We start from the raw sequence: 24,962 nt of genomic DNA on the forward strand, positions 1-24,962 counted from the left end.
CACTCAAAGGAGGATCCTAGGGCACTCACCTGAGATGAGGGTGAAGGTGACCGAGTAGATCCCGCTGTCCTTGTGCGCCTCCCCACCCTCGGAGTAGCTGATGTCGACTTGGAACTTGACGGGTTTCTGGAAGACAGAGGGGCCACCCGACGACTTATATTCGGCCCGGAAGCTTGTTTGGGATACAACGCTGTGACTCAGGCTGGGGATCTGTGAATGTGATGGAACGCAGGAGATGTCAGCCTACAGGCAGCATTGGGCAAAACGGTCCATCCATTTCTATCAATTTCTCATTTTTCTAGCCTTCACATTTCCACATCGGCTTGTGATTTATTTATTTATTTATTTTTTAAAGTCCTTACAAAAATTCACCTGCATTTTAGTCCAAATTCCTTCTAATATACACCTGCTCCTTTCAAATTTTAGCCTAACATGCACAGTTCTGCAGAGCAACTTCCCCTATTTTTCCCCTGTTCTTTTCAATAATGTCTGCATTCCCGCCTTAATACTGTACCCTAACATATATGCATTTCTGTACACCTTAAATGGTTGGAGAATGGCATTTCAAAATTTGGAGAAGTGTGAATTTTGAAAGTTGACCATAATTTCGTTCACGTATCGATTTGGAAGGTGTGGATTTTGTAAGTCTGCCTTTAAAGGCAAATGGAATCTCTAATTTCTCCCCCATCTTTATCCACAAACCACGGATGGAACTCATCCCTTCCCAGGGTCCTGCTAATTCCACTGCGGTTGTCAGCACCCAGTAGGCCTGTCTTAAAGGTAAAGGTAAAGGTAAAGAGACCCCTGACCATTAGGTCCAGTCGTGACCGACTCTGGGGTTGCTGCGCTCATCTTGTTTTATTGGCCGAGGGAGCCGGTGTACAGCTTCCAGGTCATGTGGCCAGCATGACTAAGCCGCTTCTGGCGAACCAGAGCAGCACACAGAAACACTGTTTACCTTCCCGCCGGAGCGGTTCCTATTTATCTACTTGCACTTTGACATGCTTTTGAACTGCTAGGTTGGCAGGAGCAGGGACCGAGCAACGGGAGCTCACCCCGTCACGGGGATTCGAACCGCTGACCTTCTCATCGGCAAGTCCTAGGCTCTGTGGTTTAACCCACAGCGCCACCCGTGTCCCTTTTTAGGCCTGTCTTACTTGCCTCCATATCCTATTCTTCAGTCTCCCCAAACACACACATTCTTCCCCTCCTGGGCCTTCAGGACTCACCGAGAGGAAGGCGTGTACGATATCAGCCTTGATGGAGCTCAGGGGTTTGTCTTTGATGACCACGAAAATTTGTTCCTCTTTGTCTAGGTTGATAAAATTCCCAAACCAGGATTTCTTGGCTAGTCTGAAAGGGGCAAAAGCAGTACAGGAAGACTGTGACAGCCTGCAAATAAGCACGGCAAAGAAGGAGAGGTGGGAGAGGTGACCACTTGTTGCCACTGAACCCTGAGCCTGTGGCAACTGCACAACCACAGAAGCACATGTCAGGGACTGGCTGGACGAATAGGAGAGGTGGGAGGCACCAGCTGGGGAACCCCAAGGGAAACTCCGGAAGAGGAAAGCTCAGAGCACAGGGACTGGTGGTGGGGCACTGAGGAGAGGCCAGAGGAACAGGACTGGGAGTAGGTGCCGGATGCTGATGGGGCAGCAGGGTTTAGTGAGCAGGAAGAGCCTGTGACAGAGAGCAGTTCAGACTCTGAGGCTGAAGCAGAGGAGGGGAGGGCGCAAGAGGCTGATGAAGAATCCAGGGAGTCTCCCTCTCCTGCTGCAGAAACATGCAGAATAATGAGGAGAGCAGAACAGAGGCCAGATGTGTACAGACGCAGTTTGAAACCGCTTGGGAAACATCCGGGAGAGGAGGAGCCTTAGAAAGGGTGGAAGGCAGGGACCTTCAGTCCTGGCAACTGCTCCAAAGGGACAAGACTTACTGGGAAGTGTTGCTGTGTTCTATGCAGTTTCCTTGAATAAAGAGTTAACTTCACTGTCCTGCATTCTCCGTGCTGACCTGTGTCTGACTCCGATGAGTCCACTTGGTGCAGGTGGAGGGTGGGGAGATTTGGATCTCCCCATGCCAACAACCACACATTTAGTCAGAAGCTCCCTTGTGCTCTTGGAAAGGAGATGTATCAATTCCCCTGTCCCTTTGCCAGTGGAACCTGCATGCCTTGCCTGGCTGCCCAGAGCAGTGGAGGAGTTGCCCAGGGAGCATGCACGTTCCCAGCCACTCTAAGCCAGAGTACAGAAGCACCATTTCTGCACACCCACCCTGGATCTGGGCCCTTGGCTAGTCTTGCCAACTCCTAAATACAACCCTGCAGCCAGTAAGGAATGAAATTAAAGAACAAGGAGGGAAGGGAAATGAAAGGAATTTTCATCTCCTTCCTTATCACCACTGCCTTCTGATACTCACTCAGGGGATGATTCTGGAGTAAGACTGGACATTTCTTCTGGTGTAGGAACTGCAGGGCGAGGAGGAGAAACATGAAATGTAAAACAGGAGTGTGCGTGACCTCTTTCCCACCCACTCCAGTGCTTCAAAGCAAAGCTGCACTTGCTGCTAGATGTTGAGGCCAAAAGCAGGGATGGCTAGGATTCCACACAGTCTTGCTTGGGCAAGAGCCATAGCTCAGTGGTAGAGCATCTGCTTTGCATGCAGGAGGTCCTGGGTTCAATCCCTGGAATCTCCAGGGAGGGCCGGGAGAGTCTCCCTGCCTGAAATCCTGGAGAGATACTGCCAGTCAGTGTAGGCAGTAAAGCTAGGGGGAATCAGTGTTCTGAGTCAGTATGAGGCAGCTTCCCAAGTTCCTATTTGCATGTTTCCATCCCTCTCTTACATATGTCTGACATATAATTTATACCATGGATGGAAAACCTCGACCCCACAGGCAAACCTTGGCCTGCCATGGGTTCCAATTTAGCCCAAGAGGCTGTTTCCCCCGAAAAACTACACCCACCTATCAATCAGATGACATCATCCCAATAGGCAGATGACATCAGCTGATCGTTGGGGACTTCATCCTGCCTGGTTCTGCTGCGCAAGCTAGCTTTCCCTGGAATCATAGATCCCTGATTTCGTTATAACATCTGTGGTCCTGCCCACCTGTCAAAGTTGGCCCATTGGGTGGAGAGATAAAGATCTGGTTTGCTGGACCACAGAGGTTCAGCTTCATGTAAACAATTTGTTGCGCAACGGCATGATGCAAACTCCCGTTTCATTCATACGTGCGCGCCCTTTTGATTGCTCTCTGAGCTCTTTCTCTTTCATTCTCATCATCCCCAGTCATAGGCACACATCGGTCCTGATGCAGCTGTACCCTCTGAATGCTCCTCTGCCTGCCAGAATTCACTGCCCTTGCACATGTGCAGGAAAGTGCTTTAGATGCTCCCTTAGAACATCTCACACACTTCCTTACATGGGGCAAAGTTGCCATGCGTTAAGGATGGGTCACTCACAATCCCTCTTTCAACCCTGCTTTTATACCATGGGTGCCTTGATTTGTCTTTGGCACACACAACTGCTACACCCGCATGCGCCTGTGCAAACACCCTCCCCAGCAGGGGGCAGAACTGCCCACTCACCTTGTAGTTTCCGGCGGTGAAAGCGCGGGGAGCCCAGGAAGCTGTTCTTGATGGAGTTCAGGCGGGTCTTCCAGGCCACGCCCGCCACGCCCGGGCTGCTGGGCGGCGTCCCTCCGGGGGTGCCGCTGGGGCTCTCTTTGGGCGTGTGCACAGGGGTGCCGAGCGGAGTGGGGAGGGGGCTTCCCCGAGGGGAGGGGTGGGGGGTGACCTGCAGCACAGATTTGGGTGGGGGTTTAGTAGAAGGGAAAAAGCAGCGGGGAGAGGAGGGCGGGTGAGGGGGCGGAGAGTTGGGGGGCAAGGGGAAAGGGGCGGAGCGCCGGCTCTGCAGGGCCCGCTCCCCTGCCGGGCTGCCCTTGGCCGGAAGCGTCTGAGTCTTCGCAGGGGCCGGGGGAGGCGATGGGAGGGAGAAGCTGAAGATGGGGCTCTGGGTGTGGGGAGAAGTGGGGGGGGAGGAAGAAAGGTGAGGAGGGGAGAGCCGTGAGATGGGGGGTGAGTAATGGCAGGTGACAGCCCCACAAGCCTGCTCCCAAAGAGAGTCTCGCTCTGTGGCCCGTGACAAATGGCCTGCTTTCGTAAGGATCTGCCTGCTCCATGGCAAGCCTACTCTGCATTCTTGGGGAGATATCTGTGGTGCCCAAAGACTATGTGTCTCCCTCCAGCCAGCCTGCGCTGCAGCAAACCTGACATCCACTACTCCACCTCCCCTCCATCGCTTTTTTTGATATTATGTCCTCCTCTGCCTGTCTGCCTCCTGGGGAGACCAGCCCTCTGCTTCCTCCTCCCGCAAACAGCCACCCTTTCCTACAGAGCAGCTGCTCCAAGCCCGAAAGTGGCCTTCCACAACCTGGTGCCCTCCAGGTGTTGTCGAACTCCAGCTTCCATCATCCCTGACCACTGGCCAAGCTGGCTGGGACTGATGAGAGAGCCAGAGCTGGCCTGCATCATCATCAACCTTCATCTTCATTTATTTACATGCTGCTTAAGATCCAGGCAGCTCCTAAGCAGCTTACAAAACATATATAACCCCATTTGCACAATGGTTAGAATGCAGCATACTTTTTAAAACACACAAGTAAAATACAGCATAGAACAATCCCATTAAAATATTAAAATATAAATGTGCATGATTGTTTTAACAGAGGAATCCCTTTAAAACAGCCCGGCAGTTGAAACAGGAGGCCCAAGAGATCAAGGGAATGTCTGCATCAGCTGGAAGGCACCAGGGGAAGGCTGCCCTGCCCCTTTCTCACAGGGAACCTGCCCTTCACCCTAGAGGCAGTCAAACCCTCAACAGCCAGCCTACTGTAAAGATAAGCTTCCTCTTCTAAGGGATTCTTCCCCCATTTGCTTCTGTGCACCTTTACTAACTTTGTGGCAGGCTGCAGTTCAAGGGCTGAGGTCTTCGCTGGCATGGAGGTGTCGTGCTGATCAAAGCTGTACCAGCTCGATTTCTGCCTTCTGTGCAGCTAGTAGCAACTAAGAACCTGCTTCCAAACAATAAAGGGCTTTGCCTACTTCCACAACAGCCAACATGCTGCACTGCCAATGCTACCTGGCCTACAGCTTGTTGCTACTTTTAGCCAAACCAACCGTGGCATGAAGCACACACAGCAGAACCTCTTACGTATGCCTTCGTTTACTAAATTTCAGGCACAGAGTGCACAGGTGAGGGATGGAGTTCTGAGGTCTGGATCAGCACTGTGATCTGGGACAGGGAGGGAATTTGACCCCGTGTCCCCACCATCTTTCTAATCCAGAGCTCCCTGCCCTGCTCTTCTGGGGCTGCTGTTTGTTACCCCAGGAGAAAAACTGCAATTAGCAGCAAAGGCAAAAAATAGCTGCATGCAGGGGAGCGGGGAGATTTAGATCAGGGCTGTGGGTGGAGCAAAGAGTTAAATCCCTTCTTTCCCATACCATGATCCCGATCTCGATTCCCCCCTCCCCCACCAGCTGCTATTGAGAAACCAAGCACACACATGGGCAGATCATGTGCTTAATGCCATGCCTAGTTTGGCCCTTTGCCTTCCCTTTGATCACTTCAAACTGGTTTCTCCCCTTGCCTCCAACTTTCCAGATCTAGCTGTGGACCTGCCCACATTTTCAAGGCACTCCACCTCAAACTCTTGTTCCCACAGAACCTTGAGCCCTGTCCCTTTCATCGAACCCTACCTGCATATACACCATACATTTAAAGCACATAGCTCCCCCCCCAAAAAAAATCCTGGGAACTGTAACTTACTCCTCGCACAGCTACGATTCCCAGCACCCTTAATGGACTGCAGTTTCCAAGATTCTGCAAGGGTGTGTGGGTGTGGGTGTGCATTAAATGTGTGGTGTGTACACAGCCCCCCTCTCTCTCTCTGACATCCCTCATCAAAGTCTACACATGTCTTCTCTCCTTTTCTCTTTAAGGTCACTACTATATTTCACTGACAGAGGCCAGGCATGTTTGAAAGCTAGGTACCAGGTGGCAATTCAACAGGTCCAGCTTTCTCCTGGCATGGGGATGCAATAAGGGGGGAGAGGGGTGCATGGGGGAGTGATATGCACTTGGCTAATTTTCTGCCTGCCGTGTATGCAAGCCCCACTGTGAGGAGAACCAGTGATTGACTGAGCACCTCTTCCCTCCCCTCACCAACTTGAACTGAGTGCAAGATGAGATGTGAATGAGGCTGCTGGATCTGCAGATCTGTTTCCAAATTCCAGTCCCTCCAAAACCCACTCCCCCCCTTCCCTATGCCCCACAACACCTTTGCCCACCACCCAATCTTCTGCCCCTTTCCCTTCCCCAACTCTGTAATTTCTCCAATATCTCAGGTACTCACCCTGGGGCTACTGAGGGGACTGGAGGATAAGCCAGTGGAGGCACCACTTACAGATCGAGACCTGTTAGTTGGGGAGAAAGCCATATTGAGGGTTAGTACCGTCTTGGGGGGTCAGATGAGACACACAGGAAAAAAGCAGGAGATACACAAAAATGTTTTTGCAGAAACAGCAGTAAGGGGAGCAATGCACTGCAGTTCTGTGCAGTTTTCAACACAACCCGCAGGGGCAGCAAAGATCAACAATGCACAAGGGCAATTCTAACAACTGAAGAACGGGACATGAAAGTGTTAAACAAACTCTGTGTTTGCCTCCTTGGCAGAAACTAAGTATTAAAAATGAAATGTTAACACAAAGAGCCAGAGGCGGCTAAATAACTGCTCTACATGCAACTACCAGCAAGAGACAGCAAAGTTTTGTTAGTCCAGTAAACATACAGTGGTGCCTCGCAAGACGAAATTAATCCGTTCCGCGAGTCTCTTCATCTTGCAGTTTTTTCGTCTTGCGAAGCACGGCTATTAGCGGATTAGCGCTATTAGCGGTTTAGCGGCTATTAGCGGCTTAGAAAAAGGGGGGGAAAGGGGGGGAAAACTCACAAGACGTTTCGTCTTGCGAAGCAAGCCCATAGGGAAATTTGTCTTGCGAAGCACCTCAAAAGACGGAAAACTCTTTCGTCTAGCGAGTTTTTCGTCTTGCGAGGCATTCGTCTTGCAGGGCACCACTGTACATTGAATTCCTTGTGCAGCCACTGGATGGCAACCAAAGGTTAAAATATTTGCACTTCCCAGTTCCTGGAGCAGAGGAAGCGCACACAAAAAATGCAATGGCGCCTCTTAATGCCAGGCTGCGGAAGCGTCGCTGCTAAACACATACTCACCGCTGGCTATGTTGTGCCATCTCTATGGCCCTTCGGGCCGGAACAGGAGAACCGCCATCGGTGACGCTCAGAACTTCCATGGACTTCCGCTCAGGTCGGCGCTTCCCGTGTCGGTTCAGCATGGGCGAGTCGACTCGCTTCCGAGGAGGGTCTAGAATAAATGGGGGGGGGGGGAGGCAGTACTTCAGTACTCAAAGAGCCACATTTCCAAATACGCTGATGCCACCTCTCTCTCCCTCTCCGTTAGAATCATACAACTGTGGAACTGGAAGGGACCCCGAGGGTCATCCAGTCCAACCTCTTGCAATGCAGGAATCTCAACTAAAGCACCCATGGCAGGTGGCCATCCAACCTCTGCTTTCTCAAACACACATACTGCTTTCACTGGGCCAGGCACAGTAATGTATTGGGCGAGGGGGTAATGGTGATGAGAAATGCAGTTCTCAGGGCACCAACAGAAGTCTGCAATGCATTCAATGACGGGATGCACAAAAATCCAGCTCTCGCTTAGATGTGGTGGCAACAGTGGGATACTTGTAGGAGAATGTCTTCAAGGACTGTACCCTAGAGTAGTTTAGAGCAGGTGTCGGGAACCTTTGGACAACCAGATGTTGCTGGACTACAGCTCCCATCAGCCTGAGCAAGCAGGGCCAATGGGTAGGGAGGTGGGAGTTGTAGGTCAGCACCAAAGCCGGAGGGCCAAAGGTTCCTCACACCCAGTTGCACAGGTGACAACACCTGTTCATTGCCTTTCAGATCTTTCCAGGTTCCCCAAAACAGGCAAAATCCCCAAATGAGACATGGAAAGAGGGAGGGAGTCCTTGGAAGGTTGCCTATCAACCCAGCAGCATTTTCTCAAGGGCCATTGTTAAGAAGGGGGCTCCAGGGTGTTCCGAAAATGTCTTTTGGATCCTTTGGCAGCACTGTGTCCATTGGCATCTCCCTGGGATTCCTGGGAACAAGCCTCCCACTCCCACACCCTGACGTGTGTCGGGAACGGGCTCCCTGACATCTCACCAACATCATTGCGCGGAGGCAGATCCTCATCCTCGCAGCTGGGATATCTCTCTTTGCGGTCAAGGAGCAAATAGTAGATCATTTTCTCCTGGTTCTCCCTGAAGTGGAGAGGGGGAGAAATTGAGGGAACAGGGTCAGGATGCAGCCAGCAGCTTCCTCCCTACAAACCCAGATATTTATGCTTAACACCCATCCTCCCTGCTGCTTCCTGATTCTTCTGTTTTTCATCAATGCTTTTGCCAAGAACTAAACCTCAGCCCTCCTTCACCTCTCGTAGAACACACCCATGCCACAAACCTATGGGCAGTTTGAGCTAGTGTGCAAAAGCTGTTGCAACTTCTCTCAAGGAACTATGGGAACTGTAGTTTTGCAGGAGTGCTGAGACTTCTCTGTGAGAACAACCCTAGCTTCAGGAATTTCCAGAAAACCTATTCATTCAGCATGTTAGATAAAAAAAGTTCTACAGCACCAGTAAACTATGCGTTAGAAAAGCAAGTGTTACTCCACATTGTCTAATGCCTTTTCCTGTCACTTTCCTTCTTGCAGAAAGTCCAATCTCTGTGGGAAGTGGATTTGTTGCTCAGAACATCCCAATCAACTATAATTATGCAAACCTGAATTTGCCTGCAAATGACGGAATCTCACCCCCAAACAGCAGCTGTCTGGAAGCCCCCTTCCTCCTATAGCTCCCAATTCCTAGCAGGGAACCTAAGCTGCCTACAAACCATTTTACACACCAGTCATAAGCTCTGAAGCACATGAGACTACCATCTTGCTGAGGCAAAGCAGGGCTGGCTTTTGATCAGTGCCTGGATGGCTGACGCCCTGGGAAACACACATATCTCACCTTGGGTTCAGAAAGGAAAGGAAAGGAGGAAGGAAATTTAAAAAATATAAAACCTCCCCCAGAGCATTGCTCCACTACTTCAGTGCATCCCCACAGTGCAATGTGCAAAACGTTAGACAGGCTCTCCTTCCCCATTCCAGCCACATGCCCCAATCTCTCACCCCTCGGTCTGCAGCTCCTGCTTCAACTTATTCTTGTCGCGGAAACAGCCAAGGGAGTGCATGCTCTCCAGCACGTCGGGGTCCAGCTCGCTGACTGACTGAATCCGTCGGATGGCCACCTTCCTAGGAATCGGCTGCTCTGGCTCTGGTTCATTCTTACCTCCCCTGGGAGAAAAGAAGCACAGACCATGTAAGAGGAAAGTAAGGTTTGGCCAAAAGCGACTATCAACCTCAGGTTGGCAAATGCTAGCCAGCCCGGCTTTATATTTTCACAGCGGAGTGTGTATGTCAAGTTTTGAGGTTGGGATTAGGGTTGTTGCTTTTCTCCCCCCCATGCAATTTTTTTTACAATTAATTGTATGTATAACAATTCATACTGTATGTATAACAAAGCATGGCTTTTGTCATGATCTAGGGTCCAGAAAAGAATCTATATATTACGTGCCCATGGAAATACTGTTTCAGGATTCTATTTTGCACCAGCATTTTAGTATTGTTGTAACAGCTTATAGCCAAAAATAAACAAAACAAACCCACTATCGTGAATATGAATTTCGCTTTTCTGGCGCTCATGGATACAAAGCTATGTTTGGACATATTTAAGCTGGAAGCTCAGACATCAATGAGATAGATCTAGGGCAGGGTTCCCCAAACTTGGGTCTCCAGATGTTTCTGGACTACAATCCCCATCATCCCTGACTAGCTAGGGATGGTGGGAGTTGTAGTCTGAAAACAGCTGCAGACCCGAGTTTGGAAACCCAGGGATGTATTTGACTGAGAAACTACTTATACTCTGCCCATCTCCTAGGTTTAGTTTCTCCATGTGCCCCCCCCTACCTCACACACATATCTCCACCCAGTGAAGCTAGAAAATATTGGGACTTGGTGGGAATCAAAGAGAAGGATCTGGAGGTACTCACAAGAACCATGGGTGCTTCTGGATCTGTTCCAGCTAAAGTCGCCACATGAAGGGGGGGGGGGGAAACAACAACATTAGAAACCTTTTCTCCCTAAATCATCTATACAGTAAATGCAATCCTCTACAAGTCTACTCAAAAGAAAGCCTCACTGAGGTTGGCGAGGCTTAGTCCCAGGAAAGTGGATGTCGGATCTGAAGAGCTCCCCACCCAAAACTATGTTATTGCTTCTTTTCCAACTAAGGATGGGCAAATGTACCAGTTTTAGTTTCTGATTTGTCCAGTCTTAAGTTCAGCTCCCCACATTTCTGCATCACTTTGCAGGGAGGGGGCAATTTAAAAACCCTCATGAAAACTCATCAGCATTTTAATGGTTGGATGGGAGGTTGCCTGCTCTTGGAGTCACACTCCCTCTGAAGGAGCAGGAATGCAGCCTGGGGGTACTCCTGGATCCCTTGCTGTTGCTCAAGACTCAGGTGGCCTCAGTAGCACAGAGCACCTTCCATCAGCTTCAGCTGGTGGCCCAGCTGTGTCCCCATCTGGACAGGGATAACCTAACTTCTATCATCTATGCTCTGGTAACATCCAGGTTAGATTACTGCAGGGCGTTATCTGTAGGGCTTGGAAACTTCAGCTGGTGCAGAATTTGGCCACCAGGTTGCTCACCGTGGCAATATAGTTTAAGCATATAACACCAATCCTAGCCCAACTGCACTGGCTGCCAATTAGTTCCCAGTTCTTATTTTTATTATGTATTTTGTTTTCTCGTGTTGTGAACCAGCCTATGATCTTCAGACGAAGTGGGTATACAATTTTGATTAATAATAATAATTTATCCTAATATCTACATTTTTGCAAAGCATATTTTCTCTAGTACTTACATTTTCCCTAATATAATGCAATTTGTATGTCACACACACACACACGGATAGTTATACCTCTATATGTCTACTTCTTGTTTTGTTTTGTCTCCATTTTTTTCTGTGTAATTTGTTTGCACAAATGTGTGATTCTGTGTAATTTGTTTGGAAAAACTGAAGTAATGTGTACAAGAATACATGAAAAGTGTGCCTTAAAAATTTTTTTTGGGTAAATATTTTTTCAAGTACAATCCTGTAAATTTTAAATATATTTGTAAATGTTTATACACATCTTACATTAGTAGATGAATTTTCCGAATACATTACTCAGCTGCAGGAGTGCACTGTAAAATTCAGAGAATTGCAAATTTCAAAAAGATGGCTGTCTCTTGGTTCATACATTGTTTTGGAAAATGCAAATCAGGTGAATTCGCCTTTAAAGGAAAAATGAATCGAATGTCTTCCCCATACCCTACTTTAACAGTGTTTGCACTGCTGGGATTACTCACACTGAGTCTTTTCTCAGGCTCCACCTCAATCATGCCCCGCAGGAGGTTCTGGCAGTCGGGCGGGATGAAATGGGGCATATGGAAGATCCCCCGCTTCACCTTCTCAAGCAGCTGGCGTAGGTTGTCGTCGTCAAAGGGTAGCGCTCCCTGCAGGACAAAGGGCGAGAGAACCGACCCCAAAATGAAAGCTCACACAGATTTTTCAGTATTGAGATTTCAAATGCAGAATGGGTTTGGGGGTTTTTTTGCGTTTAAATTCAAGTTCTAGATGTTGGACACTTAGTGCCACCTGTCCCTTCCAGGAGAGGTTCTTCAGGCACCCTCACTTTTGACTTGTAGATCTTGATCTTTTTACACTGGCAGGCCTTTGTAACCATTTCATTTTTAATTTTTGGAATAGTTAATGGTTATCTGTATTGTTTTCAGTTGTTGTTTTATGTTTCAGTGTTGTGCTCCACCCCAATACTTTGTAATGTGGCAGCACGGAAATGTGTTTGTAAATAAATAAAGCACATGCAACTCAGAGATGGGAGGCCTGTGGCTTTCCGGATGTTGTTGGACTACAACTCCCATCATCTCTGACCATCGGTCGTGCCAGCTGGGGCTGATGGGAGAAGAAGTCCAACAATACCTGGATGTATTCACATCAGTGAACTTCAGTCCATCATGTCCATTAGTTTCAACAGGTCTGCTCTGAGTAGGACCGGCATTGGACATAGGTTGCTCTGAGCAACCTTGGAACACCTTTGCCACAGGGAGGACAACATGGTGGGGGGCGGGCAGGGGGTGTTGAATAGCCTGGCAATTTACTGGGGAGCAGCCTTACCACCAGCAGGGCAAAGAGGATGACTCCGCAACTCCACATGTCAGCGCGACGTCCATCGTACTTCTCCCCCTAAGGAGTGAAGAGCAGAGAGATGTGGTGGGTTGGCAACTTGGGAGGGCAGGGGCAGGACAGGGAAAGCTTGGCTGGGAATGAATGACAGACAATAAAGAAATCAGAGTGGAGAGTGGAAGGCTCGCCCAAGTGTTAAGAACAGGCGGGAAGGGGATATATCTCTACAAGGATGAGAGAACCTTGTCCCAACTGCCACCTGCCCCAACTCCTCCTGCCCTCCCTTGGTCCATTACTCAGCAAGCTCTATTGTCTCCTGGCTCCAGTCTATGGCCATCAAGAAGGGATTAAAATTTCCCCATCTTCCAGGACTGGTTGATGTTCCCCTTCCCCAATACCCTCCACAAGCAGTAGTGGCTGCTGCAGTGGAGCAGAGCCACCCTCTCATCACTGGCTCTGCTGCAGCTTATGCAGACAGGGCTGGCATGAGCTGGTGGCACAGCTGGGCTGTGTGAATGACACGCCGACACAGCCAATCGGGCACTCCCACCAGTGTCTCTCTGCAGCCCTGACCTTGCAGCCGCCCTGACCCAGCCTTGTCCAGGTGAGCTGCACCAGGAGGGCGACTCTGCCCCTGTTCACAAGTGGGTGGTGCTTCTTCCCAGCATCAAAAACATCTTATTTCTGGGGGGAGGAATTCAGTAGATATCCTCCAGGTCACTGAATTTAAATTTCAGATCTAGCAGCTCTGGAATGGGGCTTATGGTGCTTTAAGAGTGTTGAAGTTTTTCAGAAGAAGCTACCATATTGTACAGAGCAAGGCCTTGCTAAAGCAGAGATGGGGAACCTATGGACCTCTATCATGGGACTACAACTCCCATCAGCCCTGGTCAGCTGGACGGGGCTGATGGGAGTTGGAGTCCAACTGTGCCTGGAGGCAGGTCGCAGGTTCCCCTTCCCAGTCATAAAGGGTGTGAGGGATGAGAGACAAGCAACTACCAGTCACCTCCAATAACACCTTCCCCTGTCCAAGCCCACATATAATTAGAGCAGTCGCCAAGTTAAAAAAGGAAAGGTAAATTTATCATATGAGTTGAAGTTGATTAATCAATTAATTACTCACTTAAATCTACACAAATGTGAATATAAGTGGGGGGAATCGTTCTACAAAATGGCATACTTTACTCCGTTATTAAATTACACAAGCTTGAATCGCACCAGGCACCATCCTGGATACATGACCTTTCACACATAGGAAGGGGTGTCTCTTTTAAAATGCTGCTTGCTATCTGCAGTTTGTTACATCCTTATAGGAAGAAAAATTGAACTAGGTCCACGCAACTGCTACAATCCTATGTGCCTTTTTTCAACCCAAGGATCGCCTTTCCTTCTTGGCGACCTTCTGGGGGCCACATGCCAGGGCTGGGCAGGGCCAGAGGCAAAAGTGGGCAGACCGAGACATGTGAAATTTGCCTTTCTGCAGAAGGCTATTTTCCACACCCACCTCCCTACCCTCCATCCAAACAAACAGGAAGCATGACCAGAGCCCAAGGACAAATTCCAGCCAGGCAAAAACACTTGAGGAGGGTGTGGATCATGTCTGGTGAAGGCTGTGGCTCTGGATGGACTATGGCCTGGGGAGAGCCCTGAGGGCCAGGCAGAGAGGCCTGGAGGGCCACATTTGACCCCCCCTCCCTGCTATAACCTGTGAAGAACTCCCATTCAACTTGATGGGACTTAACCTCTGAGTTGACAAACATAGGATTGTACTGTGAGTTAGTTGCCCATAAGTCCCACTGGAATCAATGGGTGTTAAGTCAATCACCAATACCTTTTCACATTTATTTAAATGGAATGTAAGTGCAACTAGTTTGGTTTGAATTCGACCCACTTCTGAAATCCGTTGACTGATTCAACAGAGTCTCCTTTTAAGTCAACCAAAACTGCTCTCCACTTTCTTGTTTTAACGAATTAAGCAACCAACCGTTCAATCCTATACATGCCTACTCAGAAATCAGCCCCACCCAGATCCATGGGGCTTATTCCATGGGAAATGGGTAGAAGATGATGACATATGACTGGAAAGCCGTTACCCCAACCCAAGTGAAGCCTGGTGCCAGGCTTGACGGACCCCCTGGTTTGATCCCTGGGCAAGAGGGAAGGAGATGCCATCAAGGCAGGGGAGGGGTGTGGGCACTAGGCCTGAGTCCTTACCTTGATCACCTCAGGACATGCATAGTGAGGAGAACTGCAGCCCAGCATTGGGGGCAGAAAAGAGAAAGACAGAGAGACAGAGGAAGAGTGAAACGCAGAAGAAAGCAGACCCCCCCAGGGCCTTGGGTTCAAACAAGCATGTGAAGAGGAGCCTGCGGGACTTCTTCCCACCCACCCACCCACAAGCACACCACCCCCAAAACCTAAGATGTATTTGTGGAGGGGAAATGTTCCCCCTGTTCATTCTTGTCCCACAAGTGCTGGGTGGTTTCAGTTGCCAGGCCCAGGAGGCTGGCCATGAGGAGGCAAGAAGAGAGACTGAGGCAGCGAAGGAGCCTGCACATACATTTAAAGCGCATTTAGCACACATTTGGTAAGGTAAAGGTAAAGGACCCCTGGACGGTTAAGTCCAGTCAAAGGCGACTGTGGGGTTGCGAAGTTCATCTTGCTTTCAGGCCAAGGGAGCCGGTGTTTGTCCACAGACAACTTTCTGGGTCATGTGGCCAGCATGACTAAACCGCTTCTGGCGCAACAGGACACAGTGACAGAAACCAGAGTGCACAGAAATGCCGTTTACCTATTTATCTACTTGCACTTTGATGTGCTTTTGAACTGCTAGGTTAGCAGAAGCTGAGACAGAGCAATGGGAGCTCATCCCATCGCGGGGATTCGAACCGCCGACCTTCTGATCGGCAAGCCCAAGAGGCTCAGTGGTTTAGACCACAGTGCCACCTGCATCCCCCTAGTACACATTTAAAGCACGTGAACTAGCACACATGAAGCACATGGAACAACTCTTCAGCCTTCCTTGGCACTGCCCTCCATTTTTTTCTGGGGAGTGTCATCACATCGACACCATACACTTAAATTGCATTTAAAGCACACGGCTCGCCCCCAAAGAATCCTGGGAGCTGTGGTTTGTTAAGAGTGCTAGGAATTGTTGCTCTGTGAAGGGTAAGGAACAGTTCCCAGGATTCTCTGGAGGAGGTCATGTATTTTAAAATTATGGCAGGTATGTAGCCATAGGTGTGCTTTAAATGTGTGCTAAAAGTGCTTTGAATGTATGGTGTTGATGCTGTGATGGTGGAAGTGCTTTGGGTGTTCATTATTTATCTATTTTAAATGTGAGGGGGTGGTTTTTTGGGGAGGGGGGTTACACTGCCTATACATCACACTGGCATTTACAGCAGCTTACAAAACAGGAAAAAGCAACTTTTTTCAAAAAAATAATAATATTCAAATAAAATACAGATTATAAAAAACAACCACAAATTTTATAAAGGACGTACAGTCATGTGGCTGCAACTAGGCAATCTCAAAGCATTTCCTTCACTTCCTCCCAGAACGAAATATGTCCCAGCTTTGAGGCTAAAGAGCTGGCAAGCGAAGTTCACTTTCGGGCCAAAAAACCAGTCGTGGTATTATTCATGCCATCAGTAGTTACGTGATTTTTAAAAACAACAAAACAAAGCATATTTCAGTTGGGGGAAGTAAATTCAGATTTAGACCGTGACATGAAGACAGTGGGGCCTTAACCACAATCCCCATTTGGATCAGGCTTTCCCACAGCTGCTATTTGTCCCAAAAGAGATGTTGCCATTTTCACCAAATAGAAGCCAGAGAGGTGCGAGGGCTGATCAGAACTGGAAAAGCGTCAGGGCACAGAGTTAAAGCCCTGCTCCCCTGACAGCACAGTCCCGACCTGGATCGGGGGTGGGAAGGCAAGCACACAGTAGCTATTTCCTTTTTTAAAAAAAAACAATTCACAAAATTACTAAATGTGTGAGTGACGTCACGTTCAGTTTGGGCAGTGCTGAACTTGAGAAGCTGCAGTGTGAAAAACCAGAGCCCACATCTGTCTTCTTTTTGCTAGCATATTTTTTTCTTTCTTTTCCAGATTGACAGCCTTAATGGGAGAGTGACTGGTAGGGCTACCAATCAGGTTTGGGAATCCCAGAGCAGGGGGTGGAGCAAGGGAGAGCCGTGGTGGTGTGGGCCAGAGAAAGCGGTGAATTACTGTACCTCTGTTCCCTGGGAAGGGTGTAAGAGAACAGCATAGGGATAGGTGGGAGGGTCGACCAATGGCAACACAGCCAAGGTGACACAGATGATGTCATTCCTTGGATGAGACCCTTGTGCCACTCTATTATAGGGATGGCAAATCCCCCCCAAAATCCACCCCTCTGCTGCAAACGCAGGAGTGATTCACATACTATACAGCAGATGTTTCTGATTTCTGGACACTCCAGTGAACCCCATCATGTGTGAAAAGGAAGCACATTTCTTAAAAAGACATGTGCCGGCTTCTCTGGGTTTGCAGACATGCGCTTCCTTCCCACTTCATGTTTTATGGTATTCCCTGCAGGAAACACCTGCGGTGCTTTTGGTGTTCCTGCCAAACAAGGATCAACTGATGCCTGACTCCTCATCCTCATCCTCCTCTCTTTTGTGGTGTTGTGTGCAACCCTCCAATCAGCCCTCCACACATTAGAGCTTGGCTCACCCACAACTTGTTTCCAGCAGGCTATCTCCGACCTGCAGGGAGGCCATGCCGAAATCTGCAATCCGGATATTGTTCTTCTCATCCAGCAACAAGTTCTCCGGCTTCAAGTCTCGGTGGCTGGGGAGGTCCAAACAAAATGAAAGGAGACTGGTCAGCGGGAGACACAAAAGGCACATGCACGCGAAACATCCCTTGCAGTCAAGTAGCTACATCTGGGATTATCCCAGTGAAGGAAATGCGATCAGAATGGACTTGCTTTTCCCTGCCCCTTGAGCAGATTTTTTAAACACAGGTGCTGAATCGGACTTGTGGCCCAGTGGCCAGGGAATGTGCTGGATTTCAGAGAACCCAAGCTTTCTTTTTGAAACAGGAACAAGTTTCTAGTTGCCATGGCTATGGAAATGGCATTGGGGCTTGCTTGATCAGAATAAGAAGTAGCTATCCCAGAGTTGCTACCCTGAGAAATCATCCAAAACACACAATGAACAGCAGGGTGTTTCAGCTAGCCCTCCTTGCTGACTCTCCTGGGTTATTCACAATTCATCATGTTACCCTACTATAGAAACTGTCCTGCATACTAAGATCAGGGCAAAGTAAGTCAAGAGCTCCTGAAGTGGCCAGAGGTTTTGTTTTCTACTTTGCTCACTTCAGCCTCTCCTTCCTCCTCAGTGAATCTGAAACTAGAGCTGCATATTTCAATCAGCCTAAGCCTACAATTGTTGCGACGAGAGTTGCCAACTTATCACTGTCTCTTCACCCCTGAACAGCAGCTCAACATGCAGAACAGAGTAGGTAATGGCTTCTCCTTGGTCTGGTTGGACTGTGCAGAAGGGAAGAGAAACCTAAGGCCCTTCAGGCCTCACTATCTGACCCCTAGGACTCTCTCAAAATCCCACCCACCCCTTTCCAGGCTATACCCATCACTGGCCTCTGCTTCATGCCTTTCTCACAAACTCCTTGAGCTTTGCTAATGCCTCTTGTTTGCCTTGGAGGAAAGATGCAGAGAGGAGTGTAGGCAGAGAGAAAAACCTCTGGCTTTTGAACAGCTGGGACATAACCTACTGGATAAAGGCTAAGACTGGAGTCACAGCCAATGCTCCACCCACTTTTGCCTTTGGCCACACCCACAACCGGCAATGGGCTCCCACAAGGCAATGTGGTCCTTGGACTGAAAGAGGTTCCTCACTCTGGTTGTACAGCCACAGAGCACATTTCAGTGGTCCATAAGGCAGTGGAAGATCCAAACACAGTCTCAGCGACTCAGGGATGGGACAGCATGATGGTTATGATGATGATTAAATAAATAGACAGATAAGCTATTATTTTGATAGCTCAAAGTGGCTTACAAAATGAGGACTTGAAATAAAGCTTCATAGACAGAATACAACACAATCAATACTTACACAATACCAAGGGAACAAAATGCTATGGCAGCAGAAGAAAAATAAACCATAAGAAAAATCATTTCCCCCCTTTCCTGCTGGGAAAAAAAGAGTTACTTAGCAATATGTGATAACAGCAACAGGCAATGAGCAGCCGAGGAGACGAGGGAAGATACTCACCATATAGAATAGCTATGGCAGAAATCCAAAGCTGAGACAATTTGTCGGAAAAACTTCCTGGCTTCCTTGGGTGTGAGGCGTCCCTTCTTCACCAAGTAGTCAAAGAGTTCCCCTCCTGAGACATGTTCCAAGACAAGGTATCTGACGCGGAAGGAGGCAGAGGGACCGAGAAGCAGGGAAAATCGGGAAAGAGGTCATGAGAATCCATCAGGCCTCCTGTTGAGAACAACCTCACCGAATTCCTTCTAAGCTGGAGCAATTGCAAAGCAGACTGGGAGAAAAGAAAGCTAAATGCTTTGCCACAGAAAGTGGATGGGAAACCTGGTGCCTTCCAGATGCTGTTGGACTACAACTCACATCACCCCAGACCTTTGGCAACGCCGGCTGTGGCTGATGGGAGTTGGAGTGCCAACATCAAGATGGCGATAGGTTGCCCATCCCTGCTATAGAAAGAACAAGGATGAGTAGTTCAATGTATCAGTTACAGATAGGTAGCCGTGTTGGTCTGCCATGGTCAAAACAAAATAAAAAAATTCCTTCCAGTAGCACCTTAAAGACCAACTGAGTTAGTTCTAGGTATGAGCTTTCGTGTGCATGCACACTTCTTCAGATACACTCTGAAGAAGTGTGCATGCACACGAAAGCTCATACCTAGAACTAACTCAGTTGGTCTTTAAGGTGCTACTGGAAGGAATTTTTTTATTTAGTTCAATGTATCTTCAAGTCACTTTTGGGTAAGATGAATTACCGGCTGTTATGCAATCCCAAAACACTGTGCAGACACCAGCTGTTGTAGCTGTAGAACCCAAAAGAGAGAAGCCACAGCTGTTGCAAACATGACAAAATTGCCTCATGGAAAGCACTTCTATGAAATAAAAACTGGGCAATGTACAAGTCATGGGTGGTAGCAGCGGCTTCACACTTTGCTTAGTTGCATCTGCACTGAGGAAAGTGTAACCAGCCTCAGGTTCCCAGCCGGCATACTGTGTACAACACCACATGCAGCTAAATACACATGTATGCAATCTCACACAGGACTGTTAACATTACATTAAGCATGCCATATATTAAACATATAAGTGTCGTTCAGCCCGGACAATGAGGTCCAGCTTCGAGGGCCTTCTGGCGGTTCCCTCACTGTGAGAAGTGAAGTTACAGGGAACCAGGCAGAGGGCTTTCCCATCAGATGTCAAGGAAATAAACAACTATCTGATTTTTAGAAGACATCTGCAGGCAGACCTGTTTAGGGAAGCTTTTAATGTTTGATGTTTTATTGTGTTTTTAATATTCTGTTGGGAGCAGCCAGATGGGCAGGGTATAAATAATAAACTGTTATTATTGTTATTATTATTATAAGTGCTTTCCACGCCATGTCTAAAGTGGTCTTTGGCTCTCAGGACATTACAGCAGTTTGCAACAGCATGAACCTATGCATTTCTTCTTGGAAGTAAGTCCCCGCAATGTTCAATGGTTCTCACTCCCAATTTTACATCATATGGCACTCCTAGGCATAATTATTCAGCAATAAAATCCCATCAGTTCAATGACCTGGTTTGCACAGTAGGCCAAACCGTGGATTGTTTAGCCTAACTAAGGTTTCTCTGAATATGTCAACCTGGCCCAACAGACTAACCATGTGAAACCATAGTTTATGGTGGACTTTTGGAATCATGTCTTTTTAAAACTATGGTTTGCTGTTATGTCCAGCCTTCTAAATTGTACTTTGTTTGGCCATCCTGTCCCAGACCCACACCAAGCTCCAAAGGCATTGCTTGGCAAGAAGCAGCTGGAAAACAAACCAAGCCCTGGAGAAACAAGCTATGGTTTGTTTGGCCGTCTGTGAGGCAACTTACAGTTTGTTGAACATGATTAAAACAAACCACGGTTTAGCATTATGTTGGAACTCAGTCCTGAGCAGATGCATTCAAGATTGCCCTGCACCACCACCACTAATATTGCTATTGTTATTAATATTTCTATAACACCGTTCAGCTGAGGATCACAAGGTAGTTTACAATATAAAAACACAAAAATTAATAACAAAAAAAAATACCCCCCACAATTTAAAAGGCCATAGATTTATTATTTACCTCCTGTCTCCCTACCAATTAAATTACAGTACATTTCAAGTCCACGTCGACCTAATTCTCAAAGGTTGTAATGGGGAAGCCTAAGGGAAGTGATTTAAAAAGACAACAACCAAAAAACTATCTTGGGAGAGCTTGGAAGTTTCTTTACTCTTTCCCCACTTCACACACACAAAATAGTTTTTGCCAATAAAGGAGATCTCTTATTCAGGTGCAGATTAAAGTAGCTGCAGGCCCCAAGCACTCTCATAATTGTAGATCTCCAAATAGATCAAGTGATAGATATTTACGTTATATAGGTCCCCTAATCTCTATAAGCAAGAGAATACTTCAAGGCTCTCTTTGCTTGCACTACTCTCCACTGAATGAGCTTTAGCAAAAAATAAATAAATTAAAAAATGAAAGTCACCTGTGATTTTGCCAGTGAAAGCAGCCTCAAAGTTAATGTTTAATTTACATTTACTTAATACATATTATACCTCTATGTCGAGGAATGATTTCATAAACCGCTAAACCAAACAACCTGCTTTAATTGGATTTTTGTAGGCCTCAAACTTTTCCATAGGCCCTTGGGAGTTTCGTAGGCCCCAGGCACTGAGGTCTATTTTCCCTAACGGAAAATACCCTACCTATAGGTAAGACACAAAGGGGTTGGAGGGAGGAAGAAGCTGCCCGGAGGAAACATTTTGAATTTCATTTCAAATGGTTTTACAATGCAAAATTATTTCCTCAAGGCAGCAGCCTCTTCCTCCAACCTCTTTCTCTCTCTCACTCCCACAAACACCTCCTCCCATTGTGTCAGCGGGAGGAGGATGACAAAGAGAGCTTATGTGTGGGGATTGCCAGTTGTCTGGCACCGCCTGGTATTCTGGACGGCCCTCTCGCACACAACACACACACACACACACCACACACACACATGTTCACAGAGGCTCTGCCGCTCTGGCGATCTTCACACGCATGCAGCAACACAGCTATCTCCTACCTAGGAAACCACCCGACGGTGCCAAGAATTTCAGAAGCAGATGGGATCGGCCAAACACTTTTCTTTTTTAAAAAAACGTGTTATTTTACGGATCCCGTCCCTCTGCCTTTAACAGCAGACTTGACACGCAGAAACCAGGCATCTACTCTCACCTGATCTCCGCGAATAAATGTTTCGGCAGCTAATATTTCTGTCGCACTAAACACACACAAAAATCGTCAGTTTGCTCAGCCTGTGGCTCCCGCCGTGTGTACACACAACATGAAACACAAACCCACGCCTAACCAGCACCTGCCTTGTCATTTCTTAGCAAACGATGTCGTTTCGATGTGGCTTTCCTCCCCGACCCCCCTGAACCAGCTTCAAATCCGAATGGAGAAAAAGAAGCACCTAGCTGCCAGCAATGCGTCTGTGCAAAAGGGAGCAGTGGGTTTTTGTGGAGGTGTGAAGGGGGAGAGGACTTGGCGGTGCTTTGGGACTGAGCGCAGAGAAAGGAGGAGACCAGCTCTGAGCATGACAGAAGCATGAACCGGCTCCACAAACTCACAGGCCCCAGCTATTATTTATCACATGTTGGCATCCTGGCTTCCAGAAGCCATATGTATGGCCTGGCGAGCACACCAAAGTAGGCCCAAAGCCAGAAACGCAGTTGCAGCAAGGGAGGGGAAATCATTGCAGAACAGCCAGAAACATAGACGCCAGCCGCCTAACCACGTTTAAAATTACTTCTCAGGGTCAGACTTCGCATTATTATATTAAGCACGCTCCTTTTAAGAAGTGATTAAGGCCCAGCAGCCCCCTTTCTTAACAACAACGGAAAAAGCTGCTATTTGTACCTGAAGATGCTATTATGAAGGGGATTTTTGGCAAGGAAGCAGCGCAAGGTCAAAGAATTAAGTTCCCTTCCCTGCACCAATGCCCTGATCCCGCTCAGGACCTCTTGTGGCTGCTTTTTTTATTAAGAGGGAGTCGTGGAAGGTCGTAACTGTTTGTTTTCTAAGTTGTTCAACGTTAACATGGCCTTTAGGGAGCAATTCGGTATAACCCTGCCAGCATGCTTTTTCCTCATCTCTCCACAGGTAAAAGGGAAGGAGGCTAAGCATGCAAACACACCGCACATTTAAAACATGTGACTTCTCCCAAAGATTCCTGGGAACCATAGTTTGATGAGGGTGCTGGGAATTGTAGTTCTGTGAGGGGGTAAACTACAGTTCCCAGGATTATTTGGGGAGGAAACCAGTGCTTTTTTCCTTAGGGGTACTCTCATTTTCCTACTCATATTGAAATACTTCCCCTAAATGAGGCCAAACTTAGATTCATAAAATGTTTAGGGCAGGGGTCAGCAAACTTTTTCCACTGTCCCTCAGACCTTGTGGGGGGCCGGACTCTATTTTGAAAAAAAAAAAAAAAATGAACGAATTCTTATGCCCCACAAATTACCCAGAGGTGCATTTTAAATAAAAGGACACATTCTACTCATGTAAAAATACACTGATTCCTGGACCGTCTGCAGGCCGGATTTAGAAGGCAATTGGGCCGGATCCAGCCCCCAGGCCTTAGTTTGCCCACCCATGGTTTAGGGGTATGCATCCCCCTGCACACCCCCACCGAAAAAAGCACTGGGGAAAATAATGATAATAATAACAGCAGCAGCAACAACCACCACCACTACCCCACTTACCTGGGAGTAAGGCCCATCTAAATGAACCAAGCTTACTCCCAGATTAGCTGTGTTTAGGATTGCAGCTTTAGCATGTTTTGTTTTGCTTTTAAGGAAGCAGAATGTTCAGGGAAGAAGTTTAGAATATCCCTGAGGTGGACCACAATCCCCTGTGGCTACAACCCTGACTGGAAGGGATCCCCAGAATTTGTCCTGGAAAGAGGATCCTCAGCAGATATATCAACAAACAAAGTACACTACCCCCCCACCCCCCATTCAAGCTATGAAGTGATTTGCTCATAGGAAGCTCTGCTCCACTCTGATGCGGACATGTGAACATGGCGGCGGGGCTGGGGGGGAGAGGGAGGCCATCTGCAAATAAATACCTACAAATATTTTTTGTTCTCGTAGACATCATGGAGTTTGAGCACATGGGGGTGTTCAATCAGCTTCAGAATGGCAATTTCCCGCTCCACCTAGAAGGGAAGAGGGAGAGAATGCATGTGTGGTTATATACAGGGGGTAAAGAACAAACTCTTTTGAGCACTGCCCATGTCCTAGGATCTACAAAAGAGGAGCTTCCTCCTGGGTTCTCCGTGAAAGAAGAGAGTTTGAAATAATTTATGAGGTATTATTTGTGCAAGATGCCTGGAGTGGGTTTCCAGCCAGCTGGAGGAGGTCTCAATCAAACAAAATAAAAAACGGACAGTGGTGGATGTGACTCAGTAGAAAGTAGAAAGACAAGCCAGGTTGGCTGTGTCTAAAGCTCTGATAGAAACTGTGGGTTATATCCACATCATATGCACATTTAAAGCACATAGGCGGAATTGACGTCCAGGGGGAATTTCCAGAAGGCGGAGCTTTGTCCTGGATCTTAGGCAAGTCAATCGAAAAATTGTGTTTTTTAGGCATGGGGGGGGGGAAGCTCCACAACTTTGGGGTTTGTCTGGTTTTTACTTTTTGAAATATAGTAACCGTAGGGGTGCTGGGGGTTGTAACTCTGTGAAGGGTAAACTACAGTTCCCAGTATTTCTTTTGGAGGGGAAGCAATGTGCCTTAAATTTATGGCATGGATTATACAACTTTTGATGTTCAGCACTACAAATATTGACCCAGGAGTACTTTAAACCAGGCAGTGGCTCACACGGCCACCAAGGCTGCTAGTCTAAGAGAACACCACCCCAAGACCTTTTGTTAAAGGGCAGTATATTAAATTGAATAAATAAGTAAGTACAGGTCCCTCCAGCCAGGAGTTTGACATGACAGCCCATGATCCTTCAAGCCTAGGAAGTCAGATGCTGCTGCTGGGCCAACCTGATGCTATTGAGGGATATTTAAGGTGTGTATATGTATTTGCAGGAGGGAGTCAAACATTTTGGGAAATTTGTTGTTGTTTAGTCGTTTAGTCGTGTCCGACTCTTCGTGACCCCAAACCTAAATTGGGAAATTGAGGTTTGTGCAATCAAAGAGCTCTGTCACCCTAGTGCAACAAATCCACTTAAAAAATAATCAGCCTCT

At 47.7% G+C, this 24,962-nt stretch overlaps 1 protein-coding gene across 8 annotated transcripts in view; it reads right to left on the minus strand.

The window, feature by feature from the left end:
• BRSK1 (BR serine/threonine kinase 1) overlaps positions 1-24,962 on the minus strand; it is a 51,233-nt gene that overhangs the window by 5,756 nt on the left and 20,515 nt on the right. Inside the window, exons 4-18 of one of the 8 annotated variants that reach the window (XM_081837362.1) lie at positions 23,835-23,920; positions 18,713-18,853; positions 17,151-17,267; positions 14,648-14,681; positions 12,425-12,493; positions 11,599-11,745; positions 10,233-10,264; positions 9,313-9,477; positions 8,305-8,402; positions 7,288-7,438; positions 6,413-6,473; positions 3,588-4,011; positions 2,419-2,467; positions 1,230-1,353; positions 30-210 (exon numbers count right to left, since the gene is read on the minus strand). In XM_081837362.1, the coding sequence (XP_081693488.1) occupies positions 30-210; positions 1,230-1,353; positions 2,419-2,467; positions 3,588-4,011; positions 6,413-6,473; positions 7,288-7,438; positions 8,305-8,402; positions 9,313-9,477; positions 10,233-10,264; positions 11,599-11,745; positions 12,425-12,493; positions 14,648-14,681; positions 17,151-17,267; positions 18,713-18,853; positions 23,835-23,920 (1,879 nt within the window). The other 7 variants (XM_081837364.1, XM_081837365.1, XM_081837363.1 and 4 more) reach the window with 7 other exon arrangements.

This window comes from Podarcis erhardii (genome assembly GCF_964252035.2).
Source record: "Podarcis erhardii genome assembly, chromosome: 13".
Taxonomy (NCBI): Eukaryota; Metazoa; Chordata; class Lepidosauria; order Squamata; family Lacertidae; genus Podarcis; species Podarcis erhardii.